The 17,212-nt window shown below is 37.2% G+C and overlaps 2 protein-coding genes across 2 annotated transcripts; one reads left to right on the forward strand and one right to left on the reverse strand.

Moving 5' to 3' along the window:
* Positions 1-117: 117 nt before the first annotated feature.
* On the reverse strand, positions 118-7,719 carry LOC144632857 (centromere protein X-like). Its single transcript, XM_078491604.1, has 6 exons — positions 7,604-7,719; positions 7,363-7,417; positions 6,773-6,826; positions 5,240-5,271; positions 4,787-4,843; positions 118-4,206 (listed from the first exon to the last, which is right to left on the reverse strand). The coding sequence occupies exons 1-6, from the start codon at positions 7,625-7,627 to the stop codon at positions 4,192-4,194; spliced, it is 237 nt and encodes a 78-aa protein (XP_078347730.1). The 5' UTR covers positions 7,628-7,719; the 3' UTR covers positions 118-4,191.
* A 41-nt stretch (positions 7,720-7,760) lies between these two features.
* LOC144632819 (BUB3-interacting and GLEBS motif-containing protein ZNF207-like) lies at positions 7,761-16,677 on the forward strand. Its single transcript, XM_078491560.1, has 8 exons — positions 7,761-7,913; positions 9,372-9,637; positions 10,407-10,571; positions 11,160-11,229; positions 12,372-12,510; positions 13,222-13,339; positions 13,728-13,840; positions 14,016-16,677. The coding sequence occupies exons 1-8, from the start codon at positions 7,873-7,875 to the stop codon at positions 14,571-14,573; spliced, it is 1,470 nt and encodes a 489-aa protein (XP_078347686.1). The 5' UTR covers positions 7,761-7,872; the 3' UTR covers positions 14,574-16,677.
* The last annotated feature ends 535 nt before the right edge of the window (positions 16,678-17,212 follow it).

The raw sequence follows: 17,212 nt of genomic DNA on the forward strand, positions 1-17,212 counted from the left end.
AAATTTCATGATAAATCCGTTGAGCCATATCACAATGTTTTTTCGGCAGATGCTCCTCGCATGACAATTTGAATTCAGTTGCGAGTCAAAGTTATCTATGATAGAATTTCATAAATGTTACCGTGTTTACATTCCTTTATTTTGTTCCTTGCAGATGTTTAAACTGGGAGTCGACTCCAGGGAGAAATTTATTCGCGGTTTTGCGTTTGCGGAAGTAAATTTTAAAAGACACTGTCATGGGGATTTTTCTGCTTTTCAGTAAAGAGCTGTACAAAAATTGGTAGCCTGCGTAGCTGGTGGTATTGTTGGGTTTTAAAGCGCCCACCAGCAAGCGGCGAAGCCGCGACAATGAGCGGCGCAGCCGCGAGTGGCGCTGAACCCAACAATACCGCCAGCTACGCAGGCTAAAAAATTGGCGAAGTACTCTCGCTTGTACACGAAATGCGCCTAGAACATCAAGATGAAGATATAAAGTAAATTGTTGTTGAAAGAAGTGGGGAGCTGTTATAAGTTTTAAGCTGTTTTTTCCAGGTCACAAGGGCAGAACTTGAAAAAGTCAGCCTGACTTTTTCATTCAAGTTGAGATGTAAAGTTCTTGATGGTATCACAATAATATCACTTGTTTATAGCTTCAGTACACTTGCATAGTAATTTTTAACAAAACGTGACCACTCTTTATGGGTTTTCATACGTCTTTAGGCTCTTAAATTTTTAAAGTGAAGCTCGTGACAGTGTCTCCGTATAAAGGTACCTTTTCCGGCCGACAGAGTATCAACCCATTTTATGTTGTGTAAAATAACAAAACAACTGATGCTGCGATGTTGTGTTTCCCGCTTACTGTCAACATTTGTAGGAAATCGGAAGTGGCCCCACGCGTGGAGAGCGAGTTCACGAGTTCACCCGTAGAGTTCAGTCAAAAAAAGAATTTTTAAAACGTAAATATAAACTTGTTATAATAGTTTTATTTGCATACCATATTTAGGTGGCCTGCTATGATAGCAAAGGGTAACAGTTTGATTCGCCGTCGCGTGATAATTAGCGGGGTTCATCAATTCTTTGAAAGTTTTAGTGGTGATAAGTGCTGTATATTTCCTTATTATATCTGGCTTCCGTATCAACCTACATAGCATTGTGTTTATAGTGAATTTATACGTCTTCTGGACGCCCTAAATTGGCTTTCCTTGTAGGTCTAAATAATCTATTTCGGCGAGGTGTTAATAAGAGCAAGGATAGATTGCTGAGTGTAAATATATTCCTGTTCCCTCAGGTAAACGAATGTATTTACCTTTAAAATGTTCCGCATCCGAGCCAAAGTGCTTTGACAAATGGCGCCGACAAGTCCACATATCGCTATTTTTCAAACACGTACAACTTTCCAAAAAACACGTACACATTTTTCAAACACAAGGGCCTCTTCATATGATCCCGGTTGACCGGGCTGGCCCAGTTACCGAGATCTCGGCTCACTCCTATTTTCTTGTAAAATTTTGGATGTGTTCATATGAGAAGGTGGGCCAGGCCGGTTACCGATATCTCGGTTTCTGCAACCGAGATCTCGACAACCGGGAAGAATATTTTCCCATATGAACGTTCCAGCCCGGTCGCCGGGACGCAACTTTTTTTGAGAAAATAGCTTCCCTTTCGTAATTGGGTGGTCCAAATGGTTTAATTTTGCCTTGTATCTATTTCCACTTCAAAATATGCGAATTAGCTTTATTAATAAAGTTACATGGGTCAATAAAGCTACGATAGTCGCGAAAGATGCAACTTTATGTGTGGCCATTTTGCCTTCGTTTCTTGAATTTTATCCCCGTCAACCGGGCTAAAATTTTCCATATGAACCGAGGTCAAAATAGACAGCCCGTAAACCGTCAGTGCTTTGTCAAAGCACTTCATGTGAAGAGGCCCTTAATCGTCCATCCTCGGAGACCCAGGGGCAGTTAGTGGGGGCGGGGAAAAGTCTATACGGGCGGAAAAAAATCGGCGAAGAAAAGTCAAGAACGAAAAAAATAGCCCCTGGGGCATCCAGCTGTTTTTTTCGTTCTTGACTTTTCTTCGCCGATTTTTTTCCCGCCCGTATAGACTTTTCCCCGCCCCCACTAACTGCCCCTGGGTCTCCGAGGATGTTAATCGTCAGGATACCGGTTATGTATCGAACTTTGAACTGTGAAAATTAAAACCTTATCTTTTTTAGAACAAGCGAGCTTTGATTCCAGAACTTCTAATTTATTTTTCATCTATCTTACTTTTGACTGATTACACTCTTTTTTTTTTTTACAAGAATACAGTTTTTCCGACCCAGGCTAAATATTTTTATTTTTCTGCAGATTTTAAGCTGAAAATATTCTTATGAACATTCTTAGAAAATACCGTTTGACATTTCCGTTCTGGCAAGTATTGTCATACGAACTGGTAATAAATAAATAAGTACCGGTAATCAATTACAAGTGTTTGGTGTCCAGATCTGTATCGTGTTATATTGTGCACATGTATCATTGCTTTTTGTTGCAACCTGGCCGTTTTGGCTTTAAACAAAGCATTCCTCACAGAGATAAAGTGAGGGAAATGAAAATACCTGATTTTGTTTCAACTAAAAACTATATTCTTTTCAAAATCTCAGCCTCGGGTTTATTCTTAACATATTCTTAAAAATTCGCAAATTTCAGCCTCGATATTCTTATAAACTAGATTCTTATAAAATAAAAAGAGTGTAGCAATTGTTTCAAAATACTAAATTTAATCACAAAGATAGCTTCCAACAAATAAATAATTATTATGAGTTCATGAGGCCATTTTTGCAATCATCATGGTCGCCAACACCAGCATTTATCATCAATGCCATCATCGACAACTTTTTATTGGCATTTCTCCCCAATCTTGATATCAATCCGCAGTTGTCAATCCCTGTAGGCCTGCATGCCTTACGTTAACTATTTTATTTCCTCTTAATAATATACAGAAATATACAGTTTCATTGAGACAGAATCAACTATTGCCAATCTAGGACACCAGTTGTTGGAACGCAATATCTCTGAGACAATAATGTTGTCTCTGAAATGTGATTATTCACATGATGAATTCTTTGGTATGTGAGCTGATCAAGTGATCAAATATATATTACAGATCAACCATATTTATGGGATACAGGCTGTTATATTACGATCAAAGAACACAAGTTTTAGTCATAACTTACAAAAATGGAGAAAACCTGTATTTTTAAAGGGAAAAGAGGTCAAACGAGTTTTGCCCACAAAATAATTACTATTTTTCAGTTTATTTGCACTTTTACCCACAGGTGCGATAAAGAATAGCAGATCTAAGAGACTTCTAGTGGATCTGGGTGACGAGGGAACTCTCTAGACTGAAGTCAGTACCATCTATTTAATATAAAGCCATCACTTTTATTGTTGAAAGCCACGATAAAAATAACTTACGATTTAGAACTTGCCATAGCTAAACAAAACAAAAAGCTAAAAAATCATAACGAAAAATGGAAAGAGCTTCTCCCTGTTTTTCAACAGTAATTAAGAAATGTAGAGTTTATATTTTATATTTTGATGGATCAATAGTTAGACACTTCTTGTATTTTTCGCATTTTCGTGTGTGTATTTTTTTCCCTTTTTCTTATTTGTTTTTTCTATAGACTAAATGTAAGTAGTGTTAGTTTTTTTTTTCTTCTATTCAACAAATTATGATTGTATTTTAGTAATGTAAGTAACTGTCCCATAAGTACTGTAAGTAATTTTTTTGTAAGTAGTCTTTTTTTTTTCTGTAAGTAACATAAGTAACTGTATCAATTGATTTGTAAATAAGCTTTTTCCTTTTTGTGTGTTGCAATTAAAAAAAAATCTATTTTTAAACACACTGAGTCATTTATATCTCTGCTAACTGATGCACTAGTTATAATTTTCCAGTTACCAATAGAATAATACTACTATGAACTACACTGAGCTAGCATAAAGTTAACTTTTAAGTTTATAAAAATTTCTTACAAAATCTGTGCTTTAAATAAATTTTTTAGTCAAAAGTGCTTAAACACCTTGGAAAACTTGCTGCATTCATCAACTTAATAATAAAATCTGAATTTACAGTACTTGTCTCTTTTCTTTGTCCTTAGTGTACAATGTGTATGTAGGCATATGTACAGCCACATACAGTGTTCCACTCCTAGAGAGCAGGTCTTTCAATATGTTAAAAGTCCAGAAGCTGTATAGTAGAGATAAAACAAAAGGGCTTATCATCCATCGTTAAATAATAATCAACTTTATGTAAAGAGGGTGAACACATAACAGTAAAAAACTGAAAAACCAGTGGCCCTTAAATGTATGTAATTTACAGCTGGGCTTCGAATGCACCTGCCAGAGTTCCAGCAGGTTTTGCGTCGTTAATCACTAGCTAAAATTCATTCAGCTCCCTAGAATTTTCAGCTAGGCATCACCAGAATGTGAAAATAATTTCACCAGTTTTTTGGCCTAGAGTTTTTTCACTTTTCCATACAAGTAGGAATTTGAAGCCCGATGCTCAAGCAGGGTTTTCATTAAGAATTGTAATAGCCGGAGGATAGTGTTATTTAACCGGAGAATGATTTCTAAAGGTTTCGCATCTTAATAAAAAATAGGTACAGGCCTTTGAAATTTAGCCGGAGAATTCTACGTAGTAGCGGGAGAATTCTCCGATCTCTGATGCCTTATGAACACCCTGCTCAAGACAACAATAATAATTCATATAATTTGTAATGTAACCACTGTTAATTTTTACTTGACTGTATCATCAATAAATCCCTTACCAACTGTGGCAGAATCTTTTCCAAATGATCTGTTTCTACTGTGGGCGAGGACTCAATCTACATGTGTAAATATTGTATTATACTTTTTATTAATCAAGTGCAACGGCCATACTGTGACTGAGTCAGTGACAAAGATTTTTTCCACTATATTTTTGAGTAGTACAAAATATGTAGGTCACGAATGGAGAGAATTTTAGAAAGGTCTCTAATGGACGCGATGAAACATGTTAGGCTAGCCAACAATCAAAGTTTTTTTGGAGAAAAATAAGGATCCATATAATACATTCTTACAATATACAGACTGCATTAATGAGGTCAATTATAACTTTCTTGGAAATGGAAATCATGTGCAAAAAAGTATCTGGCACCCAAGGCAAGGTAACTCAGCAATGAGTGTTAAATTAAATGAACAGTCCCCATACAATTCAACTTACAGTAAATCATAACAAATACCTTGGCTTGTTGTTCTGCCCTTGCTGCCCCCTCTGATACAAAAAAAAATATTATTATATTATTATATATTACATTGGATGAGGTTTTTGTGATATCCGGAATAATCACGGTCAAGGTAAGTGTTATCAGCCGAAGCCGAAGGCTGAGGCTGATAACACTTAAAAATCTAATAACTGTTTTATTATATATAGTTTTTCTGATAAAAAAATAATGAAAAACGATTTCTACCTGTTTCAAAACTTGTGCTAATTTCAGCTGAATGCTTTTTCCTTAAAGTATTTCGTAGTTCCTTCCCAATTTTTGTTAGTCATTTTGTGTTTTCTGAGACTTTATTGTCCAGCAATTTCTAAACTGAGGTCAAATTATTTCTCGGTTGAAAAAGCGAATCAACAAACTTGAATTTCCTTCGCCGCCAGATGCCTGACACATTGCTCTTGGTAATCATGCATTAAGCACGCAACCTACAGATAAGTGAATAATCTGCTTGATTATTTTTCTGGTATTTTGCTACCTAACAACAGGGTGGCAAAGGGGGGGTACCAATCACGCATCACGTTGAATTTTTGAGTTAAATCACGCATCACGGAGAACATTTTTAAACAATCACGCATCACGTAAAAATAAGAAAGTATGCTAAGCTAATTTTGGAGGGGCTAATTTTAATCGATGGTTTTCTTTGCTGAAAAACCAAAACAACCTCCAGAACACAAAAGTAAATATAAAAATCACAAAAGTTCATTTTAACTTCAACTCACAGAAACCGATCAACCGTCAAAACTCCTAAAACTTAACCATCAACAATCAAAGCAACAGCCCCAGCAGGGGTGTATAGCCAGGTTTTCTGCTTTGAGAGGTTCCAGATAATCAAAAGACAGCGGCGCTCGTTGCTAGGGGGTGTCTGTGGCATGCTCTCCCGGGACAATTTTGTATTTTACGCTCTCAAAAGTGCTGTTTCCTTCATTCTGAACACAAATTTCTAATAATCCCAATACCAAATTTCGGTGACATTTAACAAACTTTGAATACTGGCAAGGTTATTTAGAATAAAAGTTAATTCCAGAAGTTCTGCTTTAATTTTTTCCCCAAATTTATTTACTTAACCTTATGTTGTCAAATGACAGAAAACATTGAAACCGGCCTCTTTATCGACCTTCATATGAATGTATTTTAATTTGAAGAGCTTTCAATGCCCGGTATTCGTCTAGGTTAAAGAAAGTTCACTTATCACAGAAAATCTATAAGTAAATCACGTGTCGCGCTCTTGTAAAATAGTAAATCACGCATCACGTTGTGATGTCCAGTCCCGCATCACGAGGCTTATTTTGGCTCCATCACGCATCACGCGAAAACCCTTTGCCACCCTGTAACAAGGCTATTCAAAGATGCTGCTAATTTGGGGGCCATCACGTGTCACGCGAAAATCCTTTGCCACCCTGTAACAAGGCTATTCAAAGATGGGACAGTAAGAGTCTACTAACATCTCTTTAATTTGTGTGCAAAAAATAAAAAATAAAAGCAGCATTTGTAGTTTACCTGCAACAAAAATTCTCAAAAGCTCTGCCATCAGTTTTAAAGCATCTCCATTGCCTGTAAAGAACATCAAAATAAATATTTTCTCCCAGGACAAATTCAGTGATTTTCAAGGACTTGTTTCTTCAGCAACACCAGGGATGTAGCTAAGAAAAAAACTAAGCAGGCTTATTTGCAAGCTAAGCCGGCTTTCCTGGCCTGTGTACCTTCAAGATTACCCTAATCGTTGTTTCGTAGAGAAATTTGTTAATGCCAGCCAACATGCATGGTGGTAATTATTTCACATTGATGCACAAACCAAAAAAATGTCTTTCTGATAAGAATTCAAATTGAATTGTTTGGCCTTTAAAAGTGTTTCCCTTCTCACAATGTTTGCAAACATGACAGTTAATTTTTTGTCTGAGGTGGAGTACATTTCTCTCTGCTAAAATAAAATGTTTTAATGTACAATAAATCATTCGACACAAGAATAAGAAGCTTGGGTACGCGTCCCCCTCCCCTTCTCAAAAAAGTCCTCAAATCGCACTTTCACGCCCCCCCCCCCCCCTTTTTTGGCTGGGCTTTCAGTTTCGTGTGTACATAAAATAACTCACATTTTGTTTTCTGTTTGTCACGAAAAAACTGTTGCAACAACTTGTTTACTGTTTCCTGTAAAAGAAAGAGCATACTACATCGATCAAAACAATTGTATAACTATAAAGATGAAACAAACCATAAAAATCAACGAAAGTCTGCCTTCGCTTTTATACTTACAAAATGAGCAATTCACCCGTAAATTTTCAGCTAACAGTATCACAAAGAGGCTTAAAATTGACGATCATTGACTTAACTTACCAATTTAAATGTCGGATCGTCCATTCGTTCGTTAATTTTGGTCAAATTCGCTGGAAAACGTCAAAGAAATTTCCTCGACTCTTCCCTACCACTCTTTGTTTTTGCCGCCAAAGATTACCGCTGTCCCGGCATTCCTTGATGCCCTAAATCCGGGACTTTATTTCCGTCGGCCATTGAAGATCACAGCCAGAGGAGGCAAACCACGTTGTTCGTTTTGTGTAGAAGTGATTATACTTTTATACCAGTTGTCGTAGACGTGTTTCAGTGAAATGGGACGTAAAAAGAAGAAGGCTACAAAGCCGTGGTGTTGGTATCCTTTACGAATCCTAATGCTATTTTACGTGTAAATGTAGCCCAAGCCAAGATCCTGAATGACGATGCAAGAACGTTTAACAGGCGAAGCTAACCGGCCGGCTTTGTCAAAATATTTAGCCTGGAGGTTTTTATTTGCCTGTTTTTCGTGTTTCGTGGGGGTTGACTTGCGCGGATTGTTACGAGAAAGCAATGGTGTGTCATTTAGAACGAGCAATTTCGACTAATCTATGACTCAGTGATGACTTTTTGTTGGCAAAGGGTTACATGTATGTCATATGTAGGAAAGGTCAAGTCATGAAAAGTTGAGACCGCAATGCTAAATTAATTATACGGTGAGTTTAATGGTAGCTACAGACTGTAGTTTGTCACACATTTAGCTTAAAAGAGTTTTTCCCATATTTTTTCTAAAGAAGAAAGGGAGTATATTTTATAACAGGAAATACCCAGCAAGAAAGGGTATAATTCTAAAAGATGTGTTTCTAGTTAACAAGTAGACTACATGTACATGCCTGAGTTTTTTATGAGCAAATAGTCAACAAGGTGCAGCTAAGTTGACTGTCGCTCACAAAAAACAACAACGAGAAGTCTAATACGTTTCATTTAGTAGATACTTAGGATTGCAGTCCAAAAACTACAATTTTATGCATCTTTTAATATAAAATCATGAAAAATTTTCTCTTTTAACAACAATGAGCATATGATTGTGCTCCATAAGTGAGTGTAGAAAACAGTAGAAGAACCAATCAGATTTGCAGGTTTCCAGTGGAAGACATTAGTGACTACTAAAATTCTTTTGTACAGTGTAGACACTCGATGTGTTTAATAAAAAAGCTGTGAATATGATTGGCTGTCCCAGGGCTCGAGACTAACGGTAGCCAGCTAGCCACAGGCTAGTAGAAATGCAGTTTTGGCTAGTAGGTTCTGGGCTTTTACTAGCCAAAATGGCTAGTTTAAATTTCAGGATATGATGTTGAAATTACCAAAAAGTAACCTTAAATTAAACCCGGTTAAGTTAACTTGAGAATTCTGGCTAGTAGGAAATTGGTTTTGGCTTGTGAAATCAAAGCTGTCACTAGCCAATAGGCTAGCAAGCAAAAAAGGTAGATTCGAGCCCTGCTGTCCCATTTTTCCTTTTACAATAGAACACAACTGTGTATGTGAAAAGTTATGGACTTCAATCCTTTAAAAGTGTGTACTAAAACAAGACTAATATATTATTGCCCTTGTTTTGTAGTAGTAATAGTCAACTCAGCTGTGTCTTGTTGACTTCTTGCTTAGAGAAATTTAAGCAAGAGCTGTTGTTGCATTGATTTCACAAGCAAAGATAATTTATATTTTGATAGTCAAAATAATCAAGTGAATAGATGTACAACATCTGTCTGAAAACAGTCTTGTGGATGGTTTACGTGTACACAATTTGCAGAACAAAAATTAGTCCTTAACAAAACTTAAGGTATTGTAACCGTGATTTTGACGAGGAGAAAATCTTGATTCAGCATCAAAAGGCCAAGCATTTCAAGTGTCCAATATGCCACAAGAAGTTATATACAGGCCCAGGACTGGCCATTCACTGCATGCAGGTACACAAGGAAACAATTAGCACTATTCCAAACTCTGTGCCGAACAGAGGAGACCCAGAAATAGAGATCTACGGCATGGAAGGTATTCCTGACAAAGACATGAAAGAACGCCAACAGAGGGGTAACAATGCAGGTGATGGTAAGTAAAACTTGTCTTTGCGCTGAAGTGTTGAAAATTATGTGGGATGTAACCTTGAATCTACATGTAGAAAAAAAAAAACACAATGTTCCTTTCCTTAAAAAGCTGCCAAAAAATAAGCCAATGCAAAAAGCCTTCTGAACACAATAATCTAAGCCCATTGCTTATCATCAGTATTTTACAGTTTAATAGACCCTTTCAAAGGATGCCTTCATCTGTGTAGTGCTACAACAATACACTGGTGCACCTGAGAAAAGAGATATTCTTGTCACAATACAGATATCTATATTTTGAACAACATACTGCAATATCGCACAAAAATAAAATGTTATTCATCAACATTAAAAAAAAACTGTTTAATGACTCCTTATCCCAAGTCCAAGCCCTTTATTGTGATTTATTTACAAGGAAGTTCCATCCCTTCCTCACTTCTGATCACGTATTCTTCGAGATGCGGCTCACACACAAGCATAGTTCCAATAAATAAGTTTTTTAGGTGGCACAGTCTTGTGTGTCAACCCCTAAAAGTGTGTGGTTGATGAAGACATCACTTTATAAAACTGTTGATAAAGAAGGAAAAAACTGAACTTTGGAACCACTGTTTAGTAAAATTATGTCACTTGTCAGTTATATGTAATGATGTATTGTGTTGTGTTCATATCGTGGCCTTTGTATCAAGATACTTATTGTATCATGAGCAAATTAATGTATTCTTGCAGTCCTAAATCTGTGTCATAATGCATCTGTTATTGTTACTTTATTGTTGTAGATGACGAACCAGAAACGAAAAAAGCCAAGAGTGACAATCAGACGCCAGCCACTGCTATGCCAGCAGCTATCCCTGGTGCCATTCCTATGATGCCCATGATGCCAGTCCCAGGAATGCCAGTCCCTCCAGGTTTTCCACAAGTTCCATTTGGTCAGCCAATGCCAGGTAAAATACAGTCTAACCCCTATTAAGCAGCCAGTGGCCATTTTCCCTAGGGTGGCTGCTTAATAGTGGTTCTACTGTGTATATTCTCTCAAGTAACGCCAGCTTAACATAGGCAGTGTTTATGTGACAAATATATTTGATCGTGTAGATGACACAACAATAATTTGTCAGCAGTCGAAAGTTAAGTGCACCAGTAATGACCTTGGACAGTAGAGATACTCACAGAGATATGTGTGCTCAGTGGGAGTTGGGAGATTGGGGACTATGCTGATGCAATATTTCCCACAGTTTATTTGAAGAGTCCTCTACACCACCAATTTCTGTATGTGACAACTTTTATTTGTCACCTAAAAGCTTACTAGCCAGCTAGTCAACAAATATATTTGTCACATGAAACTCATCTGCATCAGCAAACAAAAGCTGTCAAATAAAAATTGCAATTAAAAACTTACTCGTGCAAACCCTGCTTAATACTAGCTGTGCACATTCATGAATTCTAAGAAATAACATTGCTGACCACCGTATCTAGCATTCCCATTAACAAGGAGTGTTTTGGTTTTGGTTTAATTTGTTTGCTTTTGCTTACAGGTGCACCGCACATGCCGCACATGGGATTTCCAGGTCAGTTTCCCATGCCAATGCAAATGCAAGGCCCAGGGTAAGTTGGCTTGTGTATTTTCTGGCTGTTTATGTGGCAATGTCCATTTATCTGTCACAGTCTAACAATTGTTTTAATCATGCATATAGTTTCTGGAATTCGAATGCTTGCAGTGGAGCATGGTGCATCTCAACAAAATATTATACCTTATTATAGGAATATAACGAAGCATTTTAACAACGCGAACAAAATGTACGCGTAATAAAATTAACGCGAATTGTCGAAAATTTATGTTAACATGCATTTAATTAACACGAATTCTCGTGTGGTGTGATCTTACATGGATCTACATGCAGACATGTATGCAGTTTATTTACGTGAATTTGTTGTGCAATAAGCTTGTCTAATCTTTATAGCAATCTGCGCTATTTAAAAGACAAGACAACAACGTCCAACATCAGAACCTGAGGTTTAATTCTGATAAACCATACACAACAAAGATATTTAAACAGACCAAAAAGTGAATAGTATTCAATGCATGGAATACATCCCGTCCTGGGACTTTCCACTGCCTCTGTTATCCCTGAAGCTTTGACTGAGAAGTAGTTGACTTGTTAACATAACTTACCCGGAAATAAAGGTGTCTTAAAATAACAATGCTGTAAAATAGAGAAATTTTAATTAACAATGACTTAAATTAAGGTACATCAAATTAACACGAATTTTTGAAATTCGCGTTAATTACATGTATCGTTAATTTCCTATAATAAGGTAGTATTTTTTTTTTTTCAACAAAAAACTTGTTTTGTTTGCTGAGGTGGCATGGCTGGAAACTAAATACATGACCACTGTAATCAAACATTTGCATCATTTTTTTACAAATCACATTTTCTAGTCTGTCCAACATGTTGTTGTTTTCACAATTAACTGAAAAAAAATTATCCTTTCCTGCATAGTGTTGCCTTATAGTTAATATTCCACATGGAAGAATGAAATGTGCCAGTAGTTTAGCAAGACACTCCATTACAACAGGCACATTCTCTCTGACTTTTCACTTTCAACAACACTTAATCCCATACATTGTCAAGCAAACAGGTGAAGTTTGTAAAACAAAAGTGACTTCTAGAGATATATTTGTTGCACCATGTTGAAAGACTTAACTGCAATCATAAAGACTGACAAGTTGCTGGTTAATCTTTCAGCATGCCATACCGACATCCTGGATTTCCTCCAAGTTCCATGCCACCATCAAGCACGACCACAACCACTGCTCAACAACAAAAAGGTCCAGTAATTGGGCCTCAGGTACCCAACACCAAACCCCTCTTCCCTGCTGCACAGGTAAGCTTCCCTATTCTTACCTTAGGGATTGTCTGCTTTTCCCCTCACTAACAGTAAGTACATGTACCAAGCTTGTAGTCTATTGTACTTTTACTCACCAAGTATATTATGTCAACTCTGTTAACTGGAAAGATTCAATTTTGTATAGTCAAGGCATTTTTGAGAGAGCAGCCAGATTCTTCATGATTATGAACTGTCTGCCTCGAGTGGTCTATAGAAAGGAAAAAGACAAATTAGAAATAATGCTGCATGTAAGTCACTATTTGGGATATAAACCTCTTTATTTAAAAACCATGTGACAGTGCTGGAAATTACTGTCGGTCATCAGACATTGTCCGATCAAATATGCCAAAATGTCAGGCCGATTTTGTAATATGTTTTGACATAATGTCCGAGAACTTACGTGACTGTATCTTGGAAAATTTAATGTGTTTGATATAAAATGCGAATTGATGTCCGACCAATTTTCTAATATGTCCGTTCAAAATAAAAGTTTGGAAGGACACATGTCCTTTTAAGTAAAAAACATTATCTCCCGCACTGACGTGACCACAATTACAGCTTCCTGTAAATTGCTTGCTGAGGATAACATTGTTGTGTTCTCACTCTATTGTCTTTTTAGTTTGTACCAGAACTTGACCCCAGACTGTTAAACGTTTATTACATTGTGTTTTGAAGTTCAACATTGCTTTCCTTTTTCTTCCTGTCTAGAATGTAAATGGAACTGCTAAATCCAGTGCTTCATCAGGCCCTGTGGGTGCAGACTTCAAACCACTACAAACAACAGCAACAACCACCAGTTACCAAAGCCCACCAGTCACTTCCACAGGTAACTACATGTTGAATAATTTATCCTTACAGCAAAGAGCCCAAAAGTGTGACCACTTTTAAATAATTCAGATACTTTCGTCTAGAGTATTCAATCAGAAGGCGAGGACAACCTACTCTACACAAAAGAAAGATCGACACGAAAGAATGTGAATTAATTAAAATAAGTCACACTTTTGGGCTCCTTGCTGTAACTCCTTTGCATTCTTTTCAGTAACATTTGGAGTAGGGGACTTACCTTAAATAGTAGGCCAAAATCATTTTGCAACAATACAGTCTATCTACAGTGTAACCTTTTTGCAAGTGGACACACAGATGTCCACTTTATAGGGGTTAAAAGTGAAGCATTTCTATATGGCTGGGATCGTGATTGTTTTTTTTTTCTGTAGGTAAACCAGTTGTTCCACCTCCTACGTCAGCTCCTGTTGTTTCTAAGCCTGCCACCATTGTTGCACCAGGAGCAACCAGCCGTTTGATTCATCCTGATGAAGACATCTCATTGGTAAAAATTCATTTGTTTCCTTGGAAGTCCAATCAAATGTTGTTACTTGCATATTAATGATCAGGAAAATTACCAGTTACGAACTGTAGATTGTATTTATATCACTCGCATTGGGTTCTCCTAATATTTGAAAATGTCTTCCGATACTGAGATATTTCAATATTTTGTGTTACAGGAAGAACGGCGAGCATCATTACGTAAATATGCTCCAAAGACACCTAGCTTGCCCTCGTCTAACCCACCCACTATGGTTAGTGCCCCTCCAATGCAGATGCAGGCCCCTGGAAGTCATCCACCCATGGCTCCAATGCCTCTGATGCCCAACATGCAACAACCTCCAGTGGCTATGTCATCAGCACCCACAGGGCCACCACAAGGAGGGCCAATACCAGGAGGACCCATGCAGGGAGGACCAATGCAGGGAGGGCCTATGCAGGGAGGGCCTGGTGGGCCCATCCCTGGTGGTCCTATGCCGCCTGGAATGCGACCACCTGGATTTCCACACAATATGCCAGGACCACCACCACATCAACCGGGGATGCCACCAGGGATGCCTCCAAGACCACCTGGCAACTTTCAAGGACCACCGTCACTTATGGGACCACTGCCACAAGGCCCTGGTGGAGGGCCTCCTCGTGGACCCCCTCCAAGAGGGGGAATGGGACTCCTTGGTCCACACCCAGGCGGTAGGCCACCTATGAGATTACCCATGGGTGCACCTAGAAGGTTTTAGATAGTTATTTAATTTCTTTAAGTGATTGTTACAGAAATGCCAGGTGGATGTTTTTTCTTGTTTGGCAGTGCTTCCTTTTTTAATCGCAAGCTACACAAAGCACTTTTGTCCTTGCATTTTAATTTGCCATCTGTGTGAACATTGTACTACAGTAATTATTTCTATTTTTCCGTAAAACTATCAAATGAATCTTCTACTATAAATCTTGAGAATTAGGCATTAAATAGTTATTAACAGGTATTCAAATTGCTATATGTGAATACGTATGCCATGTTAACATTTTGAGCTGACACAAGGTGAGTCCATGTTTACGTTTAGTTCTCGAGACTGATCAGTGTCTAATTTCCCCTTACAATGGCGATGCATTGGCCTACAGCAGATGGTGAAAAGAATAAAGAATACCATCAACTAGGGCATTGAAGAAAATCAGTGGCAATCAGTGCTTTCTCTCCTGGTCTTTCATCTGGCATTTCTGTCAAATTCTTGATAAATAAGTTTTTATTGTCCTGACATTCTTTTGACTTGCCATGTCTGCATTTTCCCTGGAGAAAACATGCACATTCTGAAGGAAAGATCTTTTGTGGCAGGTCAAACGAATGTCTGCATTAGAAGCTGGCACTTCAGTTCTACAATAAAAGATTGCGTGGTTGAAGGTAGTGTGACAAGATAAGTTAACTATTAACAGTAGATTTACTCTTGGTAAATGTACATGCTTTTGCAAAAAGGTAGGTGTGAACTGATTAATTAAATAGACGAGTGACTGTATTTCAAGCACTAATATTACTATGTAAAATAGCAAAACTGTTTCATAACGTAGGCATTTTGTATGTACATCATAATGAAAGTTTTCAAACTCATTAGTATATCTCATTTTCCTTACTTTTTGCTAATATTGTGTTTCACTTTTCCAAACTGCTCATGTATCCAAGAGAAGTGAAAAACTACATGTACACTTAATAAGTAAAGATTTGTAGACACTTGCTGGGATTAGATAGCTAGTTGTTTTGCCAGTAAACATGGTTTTAATTTTATCAACTTGTAATAGAAAACTTCAGCGTTGTTATAGCCTGCTACACACACTCAAGTGATTTTGGAAGAACTCAAAAGTCCTTCTGAAAATCCTTACATATATTTACAGTTTGGCTCATGCAGGCTTGTGAGTTCTTCCAAACCCTCTTGTGTTTTGTTTCAGGCTATGCAAGCACGTGAATTTATTTTGTTTATTACTTGGGAAGGCCAATATGGAGGTTTTAACAGTTAAATACTGAATATTAGACTGTTGCTATTGACATAGCTGGACTCTCCGTAGCGTAAAATAAATGTTACATCTTTTTGGAAGTAATATCTAACAGCAACAATATGCATGTTCATGTATAAACATCACAATTTTATCCATGTTCAAAAAATCTTCGTAAACAATTTTTTGGAAGTACCTAGTAAGGTAGGTCAGATGTGATATGATTGTTAATTGTAGTTAAAATGCTTAACATGTAAATGATAATTTTGCAAATTTTAAGTTTAAATTATAGTTGATTCTTGTAGTTGTAAGATGGAATTGATTGATATATGTACATCATATTACGTATTTGAGTGTGTGGTGTTACTGTATATTTTATCTAAAGTATTTTGGCAAAACCCTAGGCAGTGGTCACTTGAAAGCTTAAAATCCCTCTTCTAGCCCATCGTTCAGACGTTTAATTCATATTTTCAAACGTGCTATGGTCATAAAAATCTCTTTAAACAAACCCCTCTGTGACCATGCTTTTTGATCAATGTCTAAAAAAAATAGAGTTTTCAAGCGGCCACTTTCCATTGCATACCTCGCATTGCACTAACCGTAATAATATTGTAGCTGTTCAGAACATTTCTTTCAAAAGCAATGACTTGTCATATTGACGTGCACTCTTCAAGGTAGGGTTCATTGTTAATTAGTTTATGTGCACATAGCTTTCCTTTGGTGGAACTTTCCAACCGTGATTGTTCGAATTGGTGGAAAGGTAGGGCTGCGTTATCCAGGTTTGACAATCTTTAAACCTTATCTTTAAAATCAGTTATGATTTTATAAATAATGTTGATTAAATAGAATAAAACTAAAAATTCAAAACGTGGTTGTGCAGTGTATTTCTGGAGTGGTGTCTGTTTCTTTCTAATGCCCCATTCACACTAAACTTGCTCCAAATCGACCTCATAAGTCTCTAAAGCGAGTGTAACGAGCTTTAAAGGGACTATGTCATGGGGACTTTGCAAATTTTTGATCTAAACTGTTCTGAAATTAGTGGTAGGCAACTTAACCCTAAATAAACATTATCTTTGAACATCTAAAGGAATATAACCTTAATTTGCGAATAGAAATCAAGCTACAGCTATAAATCGATATTTCGAAGACGCGTGGAAACAACTTGAAAACGTGTGCCTAACTTTTTCAAATTGCAATCCGTTTCGATCCGAGCCATCTGCAGCCAGAGACGCTCGTTAACAGTTTCAGTGCCCTAATATAGCAATTTTTAATACAAATGGACTATTATTTTTAGGTTTCCTGCGACACAAATATAAATTTTGGCTGTTCTAAAAGCAGTTGAAATCCACGACATAGTCCCTTTAATGAGGTAGGCAGTCTCTAAAGCGAGCGAAACAAGCTC

Source organism: Oculina patagonica, chromosome 12 (assembly GCF_052425735.1).
Source record: "Oculina patagonica isolate OP01 chromosome 12, crgOcupat, whole genome shotgun sequence".
NCBI lineage: Eukaryota > Metazoa > Cnidaria > Anthozoa > Scleractinia > Oculinidae > Oculina > Oculina patagonica.